This window comes from Trichosurus vulpecula, chromosome 2 (genome assembly GCF_011100635.1).
Source record: "Trichosurus vulpecula isolate mTriVul1 chromosome 2, mTriVul1.pri, whole genome shotgun sequence".
In the NCBI taxonomy this organism is placed as follows: Eukaryota; Metazoa; Chordata; class Mammalia; order Diprotodontia; family Phalangeridae; genus Trichosurus; species Trichosurus vulpecula.
The window spans coordinates 12,468,822-12,490,837 of NC_050574.1; the positions used below are offsets into that span (position 1 = coordinate 12,468,822).

A 22,016-nucleotide genomic window follows, 5' to 3' on the forward strand; every position below is an offset into this window, starting at 1 on the left:
AGAGGTGGCATTCTAATTCAGATTCGTGTGTGGTGGGTTACTTATTGATATGAGATGTGGGTGGGGAAGTTTTCTAATTGGAATCAGCAATAAGTTAAGGGTCTGAATCTATAATTAGGGGTGCTAAGAACGAGTATTGACATGCAGCTGCTACAGTTGGCCAGACCCTCAACCATTTAGGAGCCATGATCATTTACATGTTTGACATGGGGGCAGAATGAGTCAGGACAGTAGAAAAGGACAAGCTATCATTGATTATCTGTTTATTGTCATTACAACGACATATCTTAAGTGACTCCATATTGGAGTCCTGTCATTTCTAGTTCAACATCAAATAATTTATTTCAAAAACCCTAGTTTTCATAAAAGCAACACCCAGGACACCCTGAGTGTGAAGTGGCCTCTTTCTTTCCCTCCCTTGTGAGTTAGGGGGAATGAAATGGACTAGGTACCTATGGAAGCACCTGTTCCTAGGTCCTTATCTGGCTTACTGCTTCCAAATAGGTCAACCATCATCAAATACTTGGGGGCAGAATCTAGCTCCTCAGAAAATGTTTTATCTCATCTCATCGTCTAGTGGACCTACCTCTTCCCTCCACTGCAGTATTTTTGTTTTCCAAATCTGTTTTTCTTTCACCTCTATTTTTAAAAAAAGCTCCATTGTGTTTTCAGTTCAAGCATCCATGCCATCTAAGACTAGACTCTCAAAATTTCAGCCTTTACTTGCCAAAACTCTCCAATTACCCATTCTTAACAGCCATTGCAAGCTTTCTTTCAGGTACTTTGGCAAATTTAGCCCTGGATCACAGACTCCCATCTCCCATGGTTGTATAACTATTCAATTTACTTTTGAGCATTGGCATTTGGCATAGAGATAATGGCCCAAGGAAAGATGAGGAGTGAGACTGGATTGGCAGTTTCAGTGAGGGTGAAGAATATTTATTGAAAAGTTAAGGCCCAGGGTGAGAAGCCAGTGTGTAGGAGTACAATCAGAGTAGTTAGAGCCTTTAACTTCCCTTCCTTTGCAGGGGGTACGAGTTAGAAGAGTATTAAGACATCTGGTCCCATACCCTAGCCTGGTTGCTATTTACAGACAGGCCAACCAGCAGAATTTACTATGGGAAGAATCTGTCTCCATTGACAAGGTCTTGTCTCAACTCATGCTCTGAGGAGCCTCTTGCAGTCTCTGCAGTAATTTTTCTTTTTGAAATTAGCTATTTCCTATTTCGCCATTATAAAAAGAATGTCATTTTGCTTTTTGTTTTCATCCTGCAAATTGAGTTTTAAATTTTTGGTTTAAAAACAATGATTTTTAGCCCACAATCATGTATTATTTTTTCATATAATCCCTAAAATTTTTGAAACATTCCAGAGTTATTTGTTTCATGTCATCTTTGGAATACTGAGATTTTTACATTTCATTAGACATTAATGAACTTTCCTTTGTCTTCATTTGTTAATCAAGCTTCATGTTTTCTTTAAGATACACATCCTTCCTTGTTTTATTAAGATACTCCTTGTTGTTTTAATTTATTGTGGTCTGGGCTTTTGTTGAATTTTCCCTCCTGAAAACTTTGGTGTTTTATGCTTTTTATGATTTTTCTGACATTCTTTATCATTTCATTTTAGGGTCCTCCTAATTGCTGGTGTGAGCTCCTTGAAGGCAGGGACTGTCTTTTACCTTTCTTTGTATGCCTAGGGCTTAACACAGTGCCTAGCACTTAGTAGGTCCTTAATAAAAATTATTATTGACTGACTGAACTGACTACAATTTGACCTTAAGACTGGGTTGCATAGAGGCAACATCCTCACTCTTGGAACTTATCCTACCCTTTGTATACCCTGAGAAGATAGAACTAGAACCTTCTGGGTTTCATTTCCATTACATTCAGCCTGACACAGCCAATGAAGCTGTCCTCCCCCTTCATCTGCATTTCTTCTCATTTCTGGGCAGAATCAGAGACAGCTCCATTTGTAAGATAGTGCACACCATGAAGGAAGTTCTTGGGAAAAGTTCTACAACCTTGGAGAAGCCTGTTCTATACGGTCCATATTCAGAGAGCAGCATATTTTCAGCAACTTCAATTCATTTCAGTTCATTTACCATTTATTAAGTGTCCACTATGTGCCAGGCACTTTGCTAAGTGCTGGAAAAACAAATATGTAAAAGAAAGAGTCCCTGCCCTCAAGGAGCTTACAAGCTAACGGAAGAAGACAACACACAAAAGGAATCAAAAGCAAGAGGGCATCATGGAGCACCCAAAATTGGGACATGCTGTTCCTTGAAGTCCAAAAAAGCAGAGCTGCTAATGGAAATTGGAGAGTCACATGGAAAGCTCTGAAAGTTCATAGCTGTCTATGAAGGAAGGAAGGCATTGGGAAGAGTTTAGTATTCTACCTCCCAGCTTTTCAATCAGAGAGGCGAGGTCACTGAGAAGTTGATACTGTGTTAAGTATCAGCATGGTGAGATTTCAGTTGATCTTACCTTGAGTGGGGCATACTGTCACATGGAGTCTAAACCAAGCAGAGCTGCTGATGGAACATGGAGAATTCCCTTCCTTGTCAGCTATGTCTGGCAGGTCGGGTGGGGGATGAGAGTGGGTTAAAGATAGAACTTTGGCAGTACAGCTCGGGGAGTCTATTTCAAGGTGCAAGCAGGAGTGATCCTGAAGGTTTGTTTGTGTCCCTGTTAGCATTTTCTTGTTAATGCTTAAGGATTTTAAATTTTCATTTTTTTCACCTTTTCATGTGGGTTAAGTTCTAACTGCCACGTGCACGTGCACGTGCACATGCATATAATACATATAAACATCTGTAGATATAGACACATACATATATGTATACTACATATATATATATATATATATAAAATGTAGTAGCAATTTAGATTTGAAGATCTTTCCCACCCATTAATAGGCCATGTGACCTGCTTACATCACAGGAAGCCTAAGTCACATGTGGTGGGAGGAGCTTCCTGACAGGAAAAGGAAGTTATGTCACAGGAAATGCTGAGAGAGAGAGAGAGCGCACAGTTATGGCTGCTAATGGCCGCCATCGTGATAATTAGACCTGAACAGACTGACAGCTGTACTGTGAGTTTGTTCTGGGGAAGACCTCAGCAGAGGGAGGGTCTGAGAGGTTTTGGGATGGTCGGGCCCCTTGTGATACTATGTATTGAATGTTTTACTGCTTTGATAGATCGGGTAAATGGCTTGTGGGATAGGATTCTCTGGTGTCTGAATAAATGGTTTATTTCTACCTTCTGTGTGGAGAGTCCGATGTACTTTGCGATACAGAACTACACAAGCATTTGGAAAATTATCATCTATATTGTTGTTATTGCCTTACCAATATAAATGTTTCTGTGTATTCATTCCTTTCTTAAGGGGTGAGATCTTCCGGGGGTGACAGTGATTCCATGTATTTGTCATCTCTGTGTCTATTATAGCATCTGGCACATAGTTGGCACTTAAAAATAATTGTTGATCACTTGATAGAAACTGGTGTCCATTCTTGCTATTTACCATTGGCAAACAAATGAACAACAACAACGGTATCATTTCTGAGAAATAATTCTGAACACATAATTTTTAGGAGAACTAACAAATACGACTTTTTCAATAGGTGTTGAAATGATACAAGTTTGGGCTTGTTTTTTCAAAAACCATGGCAATCATTTCAAGCTTTGTGGAAATGTTATTGAGATCAGCCAGGTCCCCCATCCCTATATGTCAAGTAGAAACTGGTTTATCATTTGTTGGGTTTGTCATTGTGAAGACATTTTGGAGTATTTTTGTTGTCATTTTTCAGTTAGGCCCAACTCTCTATGACCCCGTTTGGGTTTTGTTTGTTTGTTTTGGTAGAGATACTGGAGTAGTTTACCATTTCCTTCTCCAATTCATTTTACAGATAAGGAACTGAGACAAACGGGGCTGTATTGGAACTCATGAAGATGAGTCTTTCTAGTTCCAAGCCCAGCTAATTTTAATCTTTGCTTCCACAACCCTTTGTTGAATATAATAATTTGTAGAATTATGGTCCCAAAAGGGTGCATTTAATTATTTCTGCTTTTCTGCATTTGTTTCTGAAGTTTTTATGCCCTAGTAAATGGTCACTTTTTGTGAAGTTGCCATATGCAACTGAGAAAAAGTTATATTTCTTTCTGTTCCCATTCAGTTTTCTCCAGAGGTCTATTATCTCTAACTTTTCTAAAATTTTATCCATCTCCTTTTTTATTTATTTGATAGATTGATTTATCTAACTCTGAGAAAGGAAAGGTGAGGTCCCCCACTACTATAGTTTTACTGTCAGTTTCCTCCTATAACTCATTTAACTTCTCCGTTAAGAATTTAGATGTTATGCCATTTGTTGCATATATGTTTAGTATTGATATTAGTTCATTGTCTATGGTACCTTTTAGCAAAATGTAATTTGCCTGTTTATCTCTTTTAATTCTATATTTGCTCTTGCTTTATCTGAGATCATGATTGGTACCCCTGCCTTTTTTATTTCACCTGAAGTATAATAGATGCTGCTCTAGCCCCTTATTTTAACTCAGGTCCTGGCAATGGGGAGGACGGGAAGAGAAGGCCTTGATAAGCTCTGTGAATAGATACACAGAACTTTGTAAAACAGCATAGTACCAGAAGAAATCAGATAATCCAGATAGTCACCCACCATCAAGCACAGTGGTTGTCATTTCCTGATATCAGTCAGGGCACATCATGAAATAGTAACGGTCTTCCCTCTTCACATGGTAGAGTAGAAACACATAGGCAGGGAAATCCTGGTTCTTCTTCCTACTTCTCAAATATTGGGTCTAAATCCCCACTGTCCACTTAAGTACTCCTGTCACATCTACCTCCCACCAGTGTCTGCTTGAACTGAAGAACTGCTCTTTAAGGACACACAAAAAGCAGAGTCCTCAGGGCTGTTGGGCTCAACCTGCTAGTCTTCTCCTGGTCTCATATTCTTCAGATCATCAGGAATTGGCTGCTGCAGGATCCACTGTGATGTCCGCTGTAGAGAGAGAGGAATTGGGCCAGTTCACACTCTTAAAAGCCTCCCCTTTTCTCTTCCTGACCACTTCCTGTTTCCAAGACAAGTTTGTTGTAGGGAGCTCAAGTCTCCTCTGCACAGCCTCCTCATCTCCAGTAGTGGTCACTGCTGAATGCAAATAGCTCTCTGAGGCTTACCACTCTGACTCTGATGTCAAGCTGAACTGCCCCCCCCTCCCCCGTGCAGCTTTCCAATCTTCATGCAGCATGTTCAGACCAGGCACCAGCTCTGGAGGACTCAATTTGAGCTATGATTGATTTTTACAATCTCTTCCTCCCACTTTTAGGGTAGATTTGCCCTGCCCCATCTCCAGATTCTGTGTTTATTTTTGTTATTGAGCCTTTACCAAAGTAACAGAATCACAGATTTGCATTGAACACTAGTCTCCTAACTAGAGAACACTTACCCATTCAAATGTTCTTCTGCCATCATCCATTTCACTTAAAGATTCTGAGAACATAGATAGCTATGTATAGACAGAAGAGATGATCAAGAATGAAAGTACAATGTGGAAGGCTGAGAATTCCTACTTCTGACATAAATGTCAGAAGTTGTGGTATGTAATTGTGTTAAATACTATTGTGCTACAAGAAATAAGAAGCAGGATGGTTTGAGAAAAACCTGGGAAGACTCACTGAACTTACATAAACTTAAGTGAGCAGAACCAGGAGAATATTGTACATAGTAAAAGCAATATTGTAAGGGTGATTAATTGTGAAAGACTTGGCTGCTCTGATCGAGGCAATGATCCAAGACAATTCCAAAGGACTCATGATGAAAAATACTACCCACCTCCACAGAGAACGGATGAACTCTGAGTATAGATTGATGTAAACTTTGTTTCCTTTTTTTTAAGGGGGGGAAGGCAGAGCAATTGGGGTTAAGTGACTTGCCCAAGGTCACACAGCTAGTATATCAAGTGTCTGAAGCCTCATTTGAACTCAGGTCCTCCTGACTCCAGGGCCGGTGCTCTACTCACTGCACCACCTAGCTGACCCTGAAATGAACTTCAAAAAACACTTTCTATGTTCTTATTGTTTTGTGTTTTCTTTCGTTAAGTGGCTAATATGGACATATGTTTTGCATGATTTCACTTTTATAACTAATGTCAAATTGCTGCTTTCTTAAGGAGAAGAAAGGAGTGAGACGGACGGAATTTGGAACTCAAAGTTTTTTTTTTTAATTTACATGTGATTATGAATATTTAATGAAATACATATTTTTAACACCCCCCCCCCACCTCTTGACAGTGGTCACGCCCTTCCCCTTGGGGCCAAAGAATGTGCCCCTTCCCCAAAGACGGCAGCATTCCCTCCCATCCTCCACTTAAACTACCAAGGAGCCCACGCTCCCCGGGGGACGGTCACCCCCCATTCTACCTATCACACCTGTCCTTCCCCCCTCTCCCCGGGCACCGCGCTCTCCCCATCTACTCTCCTACGTTGTCAGGGGCTGCTCTCCCGGACCTGGGGTGCGGGCGGCACCGCACGAACACGCTCGAACTCAGCTGCTCAGGGACCTCGTCCAACTCTGAAGACCTGGGCGCACCCTTCACCTGATACCCCCATTTATCACAAGTTAGGGGGAATGTGGGTTCCCCCAGAGTTGGTTGGACACAAGAAGGTTACAAGGAGGGCAAAGCCTGTCTGGACGAGGAACAGTATAACTCTTTGCTAGCGCTTGGCCAGGAACTGCAGACCAGAAGCTCGTTGCGTCACGAATGCAATCAGAGGACACGTAACCTCCTACCAATCAGAGGGCACGCTACCTTCCCGCCTATCAGAGCGCACGCTACCCTCCTCCAATCAGAGGACAAGCTTTCCGTGACCAATCAGAGAACTCATTTCCCTTTGCTCTCTCGGGAGAGTCGCCAGAGGGGGTGGAGCTTGGGTGTCTGCAGAGGCCAGGGATGAAGGGTGGGGCCTCTGTCCAGGAGGCGGGCAGGGTCCTCAGGTTGTGACCCTGAGTGTCATTGGAAGCTTGCAAGGTTCAGGGGCCTGAGGGGCGGGGCCGGGCCCAGGGAGGGGCTGCCCGGAGAGAACCAGCCCTGAGCCTGAGCTCTTGGGGCTGATATCTCCCTTCTTCGGCAGAATAGCCCCGGTGGGGCAGAGCCCGACCCCCGCCCGCCGCTGCCTCCGTCCGCCGCCTCCTCCCCCTCGGAGCTCTTAGTGAGTGCCCTCCCGGACACCAGGAGCGCGCTTCCTTCCCAGGCCCGGCTCCCGGCCCCCGTCACATCCCCATGTACCAGGGGGTCCTGTAGCCTGATCCGCAGACCTGGCCCGGAGCCTCCGGGGCAGGGAGATCCCGGGCTCCGGAGCCGCCTGCCGTGGGAAGCCCCGTCCTGCCAACTCCGGGGGGCGGGTCCTGTGGGACGGTGTGGGAGGGGAGGGGGCAGAAGAGAGGGAGTGAGAGGGTGGGAAGTGGTCCCCGTGTCCACCCCACTGCCCTCCTCCCCCAAGGCAGTGCCAGGGGCTCTGTAACGCCCCCCCCCAAGGGGTCTCACCTTCTGAATCCTTGTAGGCCAGCCCCCTGCCGCGGGAGTGAGGGGAAACACGGCTCCCCTTCCCCTGCTCAGCCTGCAGAGGACCGAAGACCTGGCCTAGGCAGGGAGCCCGAGGGAATGGCCCCAGGACCCCGGAGACCCCCCTGGCAGGTGAGTGCGGTGTAGTCTCGGGCTTGACCAGCATCGGCAAACGTGGGCATTTCCACTGATACGGGGGATTGTCTGTGACGCTGCCAATGCCTCCTACCTGATGGTTGTTTCTTTTAGAATATATGTGTGCCATATATTCTAGTAGTAACAACACTGCCCTGCCCTCTTCTGTGTTGTCAACTGTTTGATTAGCTCTGTTTCATCGCTAGCAATAACTTCCCCCAACTTGCTGCCCTCATGGTTCTGATTTTTAAAGCTCTCCCGCATTACAAACTGACTTTATTCATTTGTTTCTGTTACACAGAGATCATTTCTTTGCTCTCTTTTTGCATTTGTAGCGCGCACACACACACACACATCTTCCCTTTCCTCTATGTTTCTTTTTTTCAAAGCTCTCCCTTGTAATAACTGAAAGTCAAGGAAAAGTAGCTCATGTATGCCTGTCTGGGCAAAGCAGAGAGCCCTGATGACTTCCCCCAGCTGTTTTCCTTTGCAACGTTATATTCAGAGCAAAATTGGTTCCCTGGTCCACTTGCTCTGCTTTACTTCACAAGTCACTAGGTGTCTCTGAATCCCTCCTGTTTGCCATTTCTTACCTCGAGGCAGTAAACATTTAGAAAGTGGCCCCTCTGTGCCAGGCACTGTTCAAACCTCCTGTGGACAGAAAGGAAGGAGAAATCTGTCCCTGCCACAGTCTAATGTGGGAGACAACATGTAAGCAGCAGTAACAGCTGTAGATGGTGTAGTGGGGAGGGGAAGGATCCAGCAGTTTCAGGGACCAGGAAAAGCTTTTTTTTTTTTTGAGGTGAAATTTAAGCTAAGACTTGAAGGAATCCAGGAAGTGAAGGTGAAGGGGAGAACATTGAAAGTATGAAAGAAAGTCTGCAGAAAGGCATAGACTCACAGGACATGGAGGGTCTTAACCAGAAGGGCAGATGTCAGTGGGTCAGAGTGGTAGGTAGAAGAGGGAATAAAATGTAGCAAAATGTAAATGTAGTTGGACTTAGTTATATGATACCTTTTGTATTCCAAGTGCATTATAAATAATATTGTATTTAATCCTGTTACAAGAATTTTCAGTGTGCTTTGCCAGCCACAGTCAGATAAAGCAGCACAGAATATAGCCAGACAGGTACACTACAGTTTATTGGGTAGGGAAATGATGTGGTTGGACCTTTGGTGTAGGAAAATCACTCTGTTGGCCAAATGAGGAATGCATTGAGTGGAGGGAGTCTTGAGGCAAGCTAACCTACCAGCAAACTATTGCTATAGTGCAAGGATGAAGTGATGAAGGTCCGCATCAGGGTGGCTGCAGCATCAGAGAAGGTGCTTCATTTGACAGATGTTGTAAAAATGAATGAAGAAGTAGTGGCAACAGAATGAATAAGAGGGATAAAAGATCGGAGTCAAAACTGTCACCTCAGTTTGGAACTCCTGGGACTGGGAAGTTGTTGTTGTCCTTAACAGTAATAGTGAAGGTAGGAGGGTAAGGGAACCTTTAGGGAGCAAGATAATGTGTTCCATTATGGGCACATTGAATTTAAGATATCTGCTGGACATCTCATTAGAGATTTCTAAAAGGAAATTGTGATCAGAGGTAACTTATGTTGAATGGCCTCAGTTTTTTTCTTATTTTTATTTATTATTTTATTTTCCCCCAGTTATATGTAAAAACAAATTTTAACATTGTTTTTAAAGCTTTGAGTTCCAAATTTTCTCCCTTCCTTCCCCCTCATTGAGAAGGTAAGCAATTTGATATAGTTTATACATGTGTTGTCATGATGTGAAAGAAAACATAAGCCAAAAAAAAATCCTCTAGAAAAATAAGGCCAAAAAAAATTTTGCTTCAGTCTATATTCAGACATCGTCAGTAATTTCTCTTTTCATCATAAGTCCTTCAGAGTTGTCTTGGATTATTGTATTACTGAGAATAGCTAAGTCATTCACAGCATCATCTTACAATATTGCTGTTACTTTGTACACAGCTCATGTAAGCCTCTCCAGGCTTTTCCCAGGGCATCCTCCTGCTCAACATTTTTTCATAGCACAATAGTCCATCACAATCTACCACAGCTTGTTCAGCCATCCCCCAGTTGATGGGCATCCCCTCGATTTCCATGTCTTTGCCCCTAGAAAAGAGCGGTTATAAGTATTTTTGTACACATAGGTCCTTTTCCTTTTTGTTTTTTATCTCCTTTGAGATACAGACTTAGTAGTGGTATTGCTAGCTCAAAGGGTGTGTTCACATGGTTTTATAGCCCATTGGGCATAGTTCCACATTGCCCTACAGAATGGTTGAGTCAGTTCACACCTCCACCAACGGTGCATTAATGCCCTGTTAAATTTCCCACCTCCCCTCCAACATTTGTCATTTTCCTTTTCTGTTCTATTAGCCAACTGGTAGGTATGAGGTAGCTCCTCAGAGTTGTCTTAATTTGCATTTCTCCAATCAATAGTGGATTAGAGCATTTTTTCATATGGCTACAGATTGCTTTGATTACTCCATCTGAAAACTGTTCATATCTTTTGATCATTTATCAACTAAGGAATGGCTCTTATTTTTAGAAATTTTACTCAGTTCTCTATGTGTTTGAGAAATGAGGCCTTTATCAAAGAAACTTGCCTCAAAAATTCTTTTTCACAGTAACCATTGCTAACAGTATTTCCCTCCATCCTATTTCCCCCTCTGTTTATTCTATTCTCCCTCTCTTCTTTCAACCTGTTCCTCCTCAAAAGTGTTTTGCTTCTCACTGCCCCCTCCCCCAATCTGCCCTCCATTCTATCACCACTATCCCCTTATCCCCTTACCCCCGCCTACTTTTCTGTAGGGTAAGATAGATTTCTTGGCCTCATTTTTAAAGTAAAATAAGAGGCATGATATTCAGATGAGACTGTTTGGGTGCTTAATACTCAATAAACATTTATTCAGTATTTATAATATGCCAAGCGTTGTGTTGAGGCCTGAGGATTCAAACACCAAAAAAAAAACCCACCAGTCCCTGACCTCATGGTATTACAATCTCAAGGGGGAAGACAATACACAAAAAGCCCACAAGGGGGCAGGGGACAGGACATCAGACACTGGGGCATGGTAGAGAAGTCAATCAGAAGTCCCAAAGTAGTGGAGCCAGGTGAGGAAAAAAAATGTCTGAGCTCAGCCCTCTCCTTAAATGCAGGTTTGGAGTTCATGCCCCACCCTCTAATCAGAGAGGCAGAAGGTAGTGATGAGACGGAGTACTAAAGCTGATAAGATGTTACAGGATGATCTTGTCCCACCAATAAGCTTCCTTAGAAATGTTGGAGATGGCCTTCAGAGATGATGGCATCAGGTGAGACTTGAGATACATGAGCTGAACTTTTTCTCTAAGTGGAATTTGGAGTTCATGGCCTCATCCTGTAGTGGTGAAGGGAGGTTTGGAGGTTTGAGAAGGAAGGGGTTTGAAGTAGCTTCTGATGTGAGTTAGAGAATCAATTAGACACAAATTATCAATCACTAAAAGTACTGTTTTCCTACAGTGAGAGCCTATATAATATGTTCATGTTCATGAAGAATAGTGATTCAAGAAGCCCTAGTGAAAAGCAAAGGTTTGCAAATTCTTGGGAATCTCAAAAGTGGGAAGAGATTAATAAATGCTTTAATTGCTCACAAAATAAATAATTAAGAAATAAAAGAAAGTTCAAGGAGAAATATGGATTTCAAAAAAGCATAAATCAGATGTGTCGAAGTAGAAATCAAAGTGAAGAAAGTAAAAAGACATCACCCACATGACCCAGAATTGTTCCTAAGTAATAGAACATCTGAAAAAGCAAATCATAACACTAATGGAAATGACAGATAATGAAATGAGAGAACATCAAATAAGAAGGCATTTATGCCTAACACATTCTTCATGTAGCAGGTTGGAAAAATAGATGCCCTTTCAAGTATCAAGGCATTTTCATATCTGGACAATTTCTTCTTTTTCATCCATCAATCTGCCTCTTAACTCATTATCCTGACTCTTGCTCTCCAGTGTCTTAGAGTTTTAGGGATATTTTTAGATAACTTACTTCGCATAAATTGGCAATGTCTTTCTCATGAATTAGCTCAGTCTCCAACCCCAGGAAATGAAGTATTACATTTTCAATACATGTGGGAACCCTCCTTTCCCCATTATAGTTACTGTCCTCTACAATGAAATATGAAAATTAATGAATATATGCCATTAACAAGTTTAAGCAATCATAAAACAAAGCCATAAGATGTTTTGGCTATGACAGGTCTTATCCATGGTCACCTCAAGCCCTCAATATAACCATAACTGACTCTTCACTTGACTCATTAAAATCTCATACTACTCAGTACAGTCCAGATTGTTGTTACTCTCTCTCTTATGAATCCTCTTCACATTTTCATGTAGATAAGACTTTATTTTAGACTGTTAATCAGGAGATTAACTAGATTATTTCTTCTTCTTTGTTCTCTTTTCAGTGATCAAAGATAATGTCTTTACCCCTAGAGTGCACCAAACTTGACAGCTTTGCACAAACTCTTCATAGAATTTTAATGTGTCACTTGGAGAATTCTGATGAGGAAGAAGTTTCATATCACTTCCTTTTCTCCTCTTTAGATTCTCATACCTCACTGATAGAACACACACCTTCTTGATTCCATAGGGAGAAACATTTCATAATAAGATGTTTGTCAACTTTATTCCAACTCCAAATTTAAAATGCTTTTCTCAGTATTCTGTTGGGCTCTTAATGATTATGCTTCTAAATGTTGGGTCTGATGCTCATAAGATATGTGACCATTAGGCAATCCCTTCTCTGTGCTTCAGTTTCCTCCTGTACATTGATGAGGGTTGGACTGCATGATTTCTGAAGTCTGTTTCAGCTCTGTCTTGTGAATTTTGATGGTTAGGAGTCACTGACATTCAAGGATGTGGCTGTGGACTTCACCCAGGAGGAGTGGTGCCTCTTGGACCGTTCTCAGAAAGATCTGTTCAAGGAAGTCATGCTGGAAAACTCCCAGAACCTGCTCTTCCTGGGTGAGTACAGCTTCCCCTAGGAATTCTGAATCTGCCATCCAAGAAGTGTCTTCCTTCCTTCCCTAGTATGCAGGGTTTGAGCATTTATCAGTTATTAGAAAGGCAAAAGTGGGGGTTTCTTAACAGCATCCTCCCGCTCCCTGGTTTTCCTGATAATAGGTCTTTGCAGTTTGTAACAGCTCCTGAAGCCATCTCTTTCCTATTTTAGATAGCTTCAGGTTACAAAACTAACAAAGTTTATAGAATTTCAGACTTAGAACTAATCTCAGAGGTTATCTAGCCTCGCCCCTGCCTAGAGATGAATTTTGTCTGCAAAATTTCTGAAAACCACTCATGCAGATTTCCTTGAAGATTGGCAGTGAAGGGAGACCCCAATCCAACAGGACAAATTCTTCCTCTTTGGGATGAGACTAGTCTTTAAAATGTTCTTGTTGGGGCAACTAGGTGGCACAGTGAATAGAGCACCAGCCCTGGAGTTAGGAGGACCTGAGTTCAAATGTGGCCTCAGGCACTTGACATTTACTAGTTGTGTGACCTTGGGCAAGTCCCTTAACCTCAATTACCTTGCCTTCCCCCTCCAAAGGTAAAATAAAATTTTAAAAATGTTCTTGTTAACAAGTGCAAATTTATAGCTCATTAATCCTAGCCCTGACTTGTATAGCAAGTCTAACTTTGTTCTTCCTTCATTCTTCCCCCAAATTCCAGCACAGATGGTGGGAAAGGAATGAGCGTTTATATAGGCCTACTCTGACCCTGGCACTGTGCTAAGCACTTTAGAAATATTATCTCATCTGATCCTGATAATACCCTGTGAGTTTGGTGCTATTATTATCCCTATCTTACAGTTGAGGAAACTGAGGCAAACAAGGGTTAAGTGACTCGTGCAGGAGCACACAATTACTAAGGGTCTAAGGCTGGTTTTGAATTCAAGTCTTCTTGACTCTAGACCCAGGGCTCTCAGCACTGCACAACCAGCTGGTTCTAATTTCTAGGTAATGGAAGCTGTGAAATGTGACCATCTTTCTAGGAAGTGGACAGACAAGAGAAGATTTTCTAGTTCTAAATTGGTTGCATGATCTACTTCCACCCAAGCTCCCAACAACAAATACCATGTCAACCATCCTTGAGGAGCCCTGGGCACCCTTCTGGGTTCCTTGTTTGTATGTCCCCTTTCCCTAAAGAGGAGTAAAGTCTTAAGTTTCTCTCCATCCTCTTCCTTTCCTTTTTCCCAACACCAAGGAATTCCAGTTCTCAGAGAAGATTTGATCTTCCATTTCGAGGAAAGGGAGGCATCATGGATCATGGATAAGATAGATCCAAGGAGCTCCTGTCCAGGTGAGTGAGATGAAAGAAGGTATGAGGGCTATTATCACAAGAAGCATCTGTGTCACAGTGAAGGGGACGCTAGGCTCGGGGGCAGGAAGACCTGAGTTGGAATTCTTTTTAGATGCTTCTGAGCAGTACGATCTTGGGAAAGTCACTGGACCTCTGAGCCTCAGCTTTTCTCATCTGTGAAATTAGGAGGTTGGATACCGTGGCCTTTCACTTCCCTTCTAGGGATAAATCTACGATCCTATAAGGAATCCAGGTAAAGGGATTTGCTTTGGCAAGTCAGTAAGACCACCTCTTTATGGTAGATAAGAGCAAAAGAGATAAAGAAGGAGATCTCTTGGCAAATGTCCGATTTTTCTATGGAATATGAGGCCAAGTTCTCAGCTGAGAGAGAATGGAAAGGAGTAAACCAAACTGGCGGGGGGACTCAAAAGATGTGATGAATTCTATAGTGAGTCAGGGAGATGTAGAAAAATTACCTTGCCATAATGAGAATCCAGCTCAGCTTATGTAACCTACATTTGTAGTGGACCCAACCAAGCTGGTTTCATGATTTTTTCATCTCCATTTGGCAGCATTTAAGAAGGAAGTAGTTATCCATGCTGAAGCTTGCATAAGTAATCAACCCATGTTCCTTTCCTGATCTCTGGCCCACTCTTTGTTTCCATTTTCAGAAAAAGCCTTTGCCACATTCATTGAGATGATCACCACCTTAAGGTTAGGGAGTTGGGAGGTAGAGACTCCCAGGCAGCCCATAGCATGAAACCTTCTGGTAGCCTGGAAACCTTTGTGATGTCTCATGCTTGATCTGGTCAGGTCCAAGCAGGGGTTGAACCAGAAAAAGTAGTTCCTTGTAGGTGATTAGATACAAGAGAGAAACAGAAATAGAGCTGAGTCCAGAGCCTGCATTTGAGGATTAAGCAAGAGACCAGAATCCAGGAAACAAGTGAGAGTTTGGATGCCAGTATCATTCCTGGGCCTAGTCAGTCAATAAACATTGATTAAACACCTACCATGTTCCAGGCACTGTGCTAAGCTTTGGGGATACCAAAAAGGTAAAAGACAGCCCTTGTTGTCAGGGAGCTCACAATCAGGAATACAAACAGGTGGTTTGAGAAGAAACTACAGATCATGAACCACCCTCTTAGGTAATCCAGGTGAAAGAATTTTGGTACAGAAATAGGTTCAACAGGGAAATAAATGAATAGAGGGTGAGAGGACAAGAACAAGTTGAGGAGAACAGAGTTGGTGAGGAAATAATCAAAATCAAAATACTGATGATATAAGGTAACATTTATATAGAACCTATTATGTACCAAGCTGTTTACAAATATTAACTCATTTGATCCTGATGACAACCCTGGGAGGTAGGTGCTATCATTATCCTCATCTTACTAAGGAGGAAACTGGGGTAAACAGAGATACTGTAACTTGCTCAGTGTCACAGTTGGCAAGTGTCTGAGACTGTATTTGAGCTCTAGTCTTCTTGACTCCAGGCCCAGTGCTCCTTCCACTGTGCCACCCAGCTGCCTCCAGGTGGAAAATGTTTCCACCATAGAGGATGCTTCAGATAGTTGAGATTAAAAAGACAGGAGACTTTTAAGTAATGTAGTGTTACAACTAGTCATCTGGGACTGGAATGGATGACAGAGTGGGATGAGGAGCGAGGATCATGCCATTTCAGTTATAAATTACTAGGATTGATCCCACTCCCTTTTCTCATCTGTTATTTCTTTCTAAAGATTGAGGCAGGGGCTAAGAGGATATGATGGAGAAAACTTCACTGTCATAACTAAATGTACATGGGATGAATTCACCCATAATAGTGGAGGAGGGTAGCAGAATGCATTAGGAAGCAGAATCTGAATACATGTCATATATAAGAAATACCCTTGAAACAAAGATTCACCTAGCATTAAAATGAAAAGAGTCCATGTGAACATTTGGGGTGGATTCTCTAAATTTTGGCATCTCACTTTTCTTTTGAGCTGTTGCAGTTCTCCTTTGCTCGTAGTGCATAGCACCTTCTCTGATGAGGCCACGCCATGATGAGCAGTCCTGTGCAATTATTTACTGTGTAAGGTGCCATTAAAAATTTTTTTAGCTCGAATCCCTTAGACCATAGTCACGAGCCCCTAATATGTTCATGTACCACTAAATGGGAAGTGCTGCTAGAGGATTAATAATGAGTCACACTGTCCACTTCCTGAAAGAAGGAGATGGTCTCAAGTTACAGAATGAGACAATATTTTTATACATGGAAAATACATGGACTTTTTTATTGTGCTTATTACAGAGACTTGATTTGTTGTTGTTTTTAATTGAGGGAACACAGGCATTCAAAGATAAATTTTTAAAATTGAGTGAGTAATAGCTATCCTTAAAAAAAATCATGGGCCATAATAGAATCTTATACCTCTGGTGAATTAAAAAAAATAGAGTTGGCAGTTCTGATATGATCTCAGACATGGCAACTGAAAAAATAAAATTTAAAAGGATTACCAGGGCAAATATATTATGCTTCAAGATATGGCAGATAATGAAATAATAGTAACATTTAGCATAAGTGCAACAAATGGCATAATTAGATCTGAATAGGATATAAGAAAAGTTGAGTATAAGTCTAAAAATTAATATGTGACAAGTGAAAAACATAAACTTATTTCTCAGCTTAGCATGTGAAATTTACAAAGGATGACCAAGTGATAGTGCATCCAAACTGGTCCGTATAGAAAAGCAGATAGCTTACCTGAGTACAACAAAATAGAGAGAATAATCAACAAAAGGCATTTGAGTGAAGGAAGGAAGTGAAGTGTAGAAAGTGTTACATTTGAAAATTAAGGTAAACTGAGAGACAAAGTTCTGAGCATGACAAATTCGGTCAGTGGCCTCTCCCTGTAGCATTTACTAGCTTTCATATAGTTTTGGAAAGTACAAGAAAGCAAATAACATGGTGCAGTATGATTGGTGGTAGGTCTGCCATCGTCAAGGGTCCAAGAACATTATGGTTGGATTTCCTAAGGAAGATGGTCTAGTACCCATGTGGGACTAGTGACCACTTCCCTCTGTCAATAAGGAATGCTGATTGATTTGTGTGATCCATTGGCATCATGTAATCTTTGCTAATGGATCACAGCAGCCTCCCTAGTACCTAAAAGGTTTGTTAGGGAGATAATAGTTTTCCTTAATGGTACAAGGACAGTTCAGGAAAACTGTATTTCTGAGAGCTAGCTTTAGGACTTAAATACCAGGTGCCTTATTTACCAAAGAGTCAATGGTATAGAAGATGACAATCCTTTCCTTTTAATTACAGTGACTTTTGATCAAGCTGACTTTTAACTAACTTAGAAAGGAAAGCTGAATTCTTGAACTTAACTAAAGGACATAGAAAGGGGGCTTAAGCAGATACAGAATTCATTACAACATGAAATTAATACAATATAGAATCACCTACAAAGTAGAATTAGTTGAAACTTCATAATTGGCCATTTAGTGCTAGGAAAAGGGCATGTTCAATCTCAGTTTTGAGTTCTAATCTCACCTGCAGGGATGTTGGTCATGTGACTTGGCTATTCTGAGCTCATGACTTGAGTTGGAAAGTGTAATGGGAATCCCACCCTGCCTGTGTCACAGATTTTTTCTGAGGATGCAGTGTTATTGTTTGTGAAGCTCTCCACAAATTAAAATATCCTGTAGATGTGAGCTAATGGCATTTTCAATTAATTGATTCTACCAGTTAAGTTTCAGAACTCTTCTTTTTGCCTGAGGAGAAAGAATATGTCAGTTTACTTTCTTCCAATGGAAGGAAGAAGGTTTATTTATGTGGTTGTGTGTCTGTAAATATGTTTGTTTCTTTCCTTCAGACACAGACTCCAGGTTTGAAGTGAATGAGACTACTGCAAGGCTGAGCATTTCTGTAGAAGAATCTCACCCGCAAGGATTCATGAGTGGTGGTCCCTGTGACTTCAATTTGAGAGAAATCTGTGACTCAGATATTAAGATAGAGAAAATTCAAAATAGTTACTGTAAACTTGATAAAGACAGAAAGGATTTCAAACAATATTCAGTACTAATTCAGTGTAAGAAACTGGCCTCAAGAAATGCTTGCTTTCAGTATACCAAAGCTAGGGAATGCTTTACTGAAAAGGTTAGGCTTATTCAGTCTTCTGAAAAGCCTCCTGAAATACAAATGGATCAGCAGGAAATGGCATCCAGCTTGAGTTCAGACCTCACTAGAAATCAGAAAAGTTATACTGGAGAAATGACTTATGTAGAGAATGAAAGTAGGAAGTCCTTCAGCCAGAACTCAAAGCTCATTAACCTTCATAAAATTCACACTGCAGGGAAAAATTATAAATGTAATCTATGTGGACAGGCTTTCACAAATAGGTCCAGTCTTGGTATACATCAGAGAATCCACAGTGGAGAGAAACCATATAAATGTAATCAGTGTGGAAAGGCTTTCACACAGAACAATAATCTTTTGAAACATCAGAGAATCCACAATGGTGAGAAACCTTATGAATGTAATCAATGTGGAAAGGCTTTCACACAGAACTACAGTCTTGCTCGACATCAGAGAATCCACACTGGAGAGAAACCATATGAATGTAATCAATGTGGAAAGAATTTCAGAACAAGATCTAGTCTTCATGTGCATCAGCGAATTCACACTGGAGAAAAACCATATGAATGTAGTCAGTGTGGAAAGACTTTCAGAACAAGATCCAGTCTTGATCTTCATCGGAGAATCCACACTGGAGAGAAGCTTTTTGGTTGTAATCAATGTGGAAAGACTTTCAAAAGAAGATCAAGTCTTCTTGAACACCAGAGAATTCACACTGGAAAGAAACCTTATGGTTGTAAAGAGTGTGGAAAGACTTTCCGAACAAAATCAATTCTTGTTGAACACCAGAGAATTCACACTGGAGAGAAACCTTATGAATGTAAACAATGTCAAAAGGCTTTCATATCCAGCTCTTGTCTTGCTAAACATCAGAAAAACCATGCTACTGAGAAACCTTATGAATATAATCAATGTGGAAAGACTTTGAGATGCCGCTTTGAACTTGCTAAAAATCAGAAAATCCTCCATGGAGAGAAATCTCACAAGTGTCATGAATGTGGTAAAGTTTTTCATGAGCACGCTTCCCTTATTGCACATCAGAGAATCCACACTGGAGAGAAAACTTATGAATGTAATCAGTGTGAAAAGGCTTTCACACAGACCTCCAAACTGGCTGTGCATCTAAGAATCCACACTGGAGAGAAACCTTATGAATGTAATCAGTGTGGAAAGGCTTTCCCATATAGGGCCAATCTTGCTAACCATTTGAGAATCCACACTGGAGAGAAACCTTATGAATGTAATCAGTGTGGAAAGGCTTTCACAGAGAACTCCAACCTTGTTGCACATCAGAGAATCCACACTGGAGAGAAACCTTATGAATGTACTCAATGTGGAAAGGCTTTCCGAATAAGATCCATTCTTGTTGAACATCAAAGAATTCACTCTGGAGAAAAACCTTATGAATGCAATCAATGTGGAAAGGCTTTCAGATCCAGCTCCTGTCTTGGTAAACATCAAAAAATACACACTTGAGAACCTTACGAATATGATCGATGTGGTAAAGCCTTCAAGTAACAGTCATCTCTCATTTCCCATCAGAGAATTACTATTAAATATGAATTTTATCACTATAGTGAATGAGGAAAGACATTTAAATGAGAACACAGGTTGTAAAACATCAGAAAATTTGTTCTGGGTAGATGCTCTATATGGACACAATGGGGGAAGACCTTCTTACTTTATATCAGAGGATTTGTGGTGAGGAGAAGCCTTAGGAATTTGCTCAATGGAGTCATGATTTTCTCTGGAACAAGGAGATGACTAGACATGAGGATATTCATACTGGAAAGAAGGCTTATCAAAGCAATGCCTTTCGTCAATGTCAAGGTCTTTACATAGAGCTTAAAGATGAATATACATTGGAGAAATCATCCCAGAGATAAAACTTATGGATCTAAGTAATGAGGTAAGGCCTCTTTCAGTATAGACTTTGTTAGGCATCTCAAATTTCATGCTGTTCATAAATGCCTGTAAATATAATGAATTTTTCTTTCAAAATCCTAGTTTTATTATTACTCCCTAATAATATTTCATAGCTTTCATATACCATAAATTTCTTCAGCAAGGCCCTAATCAATTCATTTTGTTCCCTGTTCTTTGGCAACACTAAGTATCCTGATATAAGTATTTTGATATCTATCAGACATCTATTTCTGTAACAGTTTCTTTAAATAATTAGGTAGCATAGTGGATAGTATGCTGTGCCTGAAGCCACAAGTCCTGAGTTCAAATTCATTCTATGACACTTACTAGCTGTATAATTCTGGGCAAGTCACTTAACTTATTCCTGCCTGATTTTACATCTGTAGAATGGGGATAATAATAGCAACTACCTCCTAGGATTGATATGAGGAACAAATGAGATAATATTTGTAAAGAGCTTTGCAAGTATTAAGTCACAATCAAAAGCTAGTTATTATTTCTTGGGCTATAAGTCTTATAGTAGACCTAGTGGACTAAAATATACGGACAGTCTATTCACTTTTAATTCAAATTTATAGAACAGTATAGAGAAAGGTAGTAATTAAAATAGGTAGGGCATTAGGTTCTGAATCAGGAAGATGGGTTCAAATCCTGCTTCAAATTCTCTCTAGCTCTGTACTTTTGGGAAAGGAGCAACTAAAAAATAAGCTTGAGAAATTGAATGTCAGGTACATAACATACCCCCAAAAGTGAGTATAATAACCATGGTTTTGATAAGTCTAAAGACCCCCAACTACAGGGCCAGGATTTATTAATCACTACAAAATGGTAAAAAAAAAAAATTGGAAAACAGTCTGCCAGAAACTAGGTCTCACATTATACGCATATGTGTGTGTGTATGTATATATATGTATATATGCATCTATATATATATGTGTATGTATACACACACATATATATACACATACACACACACATATGCCAAGATTAGCTCTAAAGGATACATGACTTAGTTAAAAAAGATCTCCTCAAATATATTGTGAGAACCATGAAGAAGATATGTTTTTCAGTTTTTGGATTGTGGATAAATTCATCACTAAACATGGGACAGAGAGATTTACGGAAAATGTAGTAAGCCATTTTCATCACATGAAAAAATAACTCAATACATCTAAAATGTAAACGTGGCAATTAATTGGGAAAAATCTTTGCAGAAAATTTCCCTGAGAAAGGTTTCACATCCAAGATATATAAAAAACAGACACAAATTATATACAGGTATGTAAAGAATGGAAACTACAGAATAAGGTCAACAAGTATAAATGGGTAATTTTCAGAGGAAGAAATACAAAATATAAATAAACGTTAAAAATATGTTCCAAATCTATAAACACTAATGCAAATCACTAATAATTAGAAAAATTCTTAGATTGTTAAAAATGATAAGAATCAAATATTGGGGGAATTTATTTTTCTTGATGGGTATTTGGTGTAAGAATTTTATAATTTTCCAACTATGGGAGCTCAGGTCCCAGGGACAGAAAATATTTGTTAATTTAAAAATAAAATTTAAGTTAAACAATCAAGAAAAAAGCTCCAAATCACTGATAATTAGATAAGTGGAATTAAATCAACTCTAATGTTCCACCTCACACTCATGCAATTGGCAAAGATGATAAGAAAATGATCATCATTGGAAAGACTCTGGGATAAGAGGTACATGCATTAATTTATTGTTGGTGAAGCTGTGAAGGTAAAAACAAGTCACTGAACTGTGTATACCCTTTGAGTCAGTGATACCACTGGAGGGCATTCTCCCTTAAAGAAAAGAAGAAAAGGACTCAAGTGTACCAAAATATAACAGCTCCCTTTGTTATGAAAAAGGACTGG

At 40.5% G+C, this 22,016-nt stretch overlaps 2 protein-coding genes across 2 annotated transcripts in view; both read left to right on the forward strand.

The window, feature by feature from the left end:
- Positions 1-6,919: 6,919 nt before the first annotated feature.
- LOC118837690 (zinc finger protein 260-like) lies at positions 6,920-21,025 on the forward strand. The gene is made up of 5 exons (XM_036744732.1): positions 6,920-7,227; positions 7,580-7,712; positions 12,616-12,742; positions 13,982-14,077; positions 17,938-21,025. The coding sequence occupies exons 2-5, from the start codon at positions 7,680-7,682 to the stop codon at positions 19,674-19,676; spliced, it is 1,995 nt and encodes a 664-aa protein (XP_036600627.1). The 5' UTR covers positions 6,920-7,227; positions 7,580-7,679; the 3' UTR covers positions 19,677-21,025.
- LOC118837692 (zinc finger protein 665-like) overlaps positions 20,073-22,016 on the forward strand; it is a 40,437-nt gene continuing 38,493 nt past the window's right edge. The window contains exon 1 of the mRNA XM_036744734.1: positions 20,073-20,109. The gene's annotated coding sequence lies outside the window, so the exon portion shown is untranslated. The remainder of the gene's footprint in view (positions 20,110-22,016) is intronic.

Excerpts from the sequence above, each read along its gene's own strand:
- LOC118837690 (XM_036744732.1), top strand. The coding sequence starts at position 7,680 with ATGGCCCCAGGACCCCGGAGACCCCCCTGGCAG. Across the intron at positions 7,713-12,615 it reads CCCGGAGACCCCCCTGGCAG|GAGTCACTGACATTCAAGGA; the intron begins GTGAGTGCGGTG and ends TTTGATGGTTAG. Across the intron at positions 12,743-13,981 it reads CCAGAACCTGCTCTTCCTGG|GAATTCCAGTTCTCAGAGAA; the intron begins GTGAGTACAGCT and ends CCCAACACCAAG.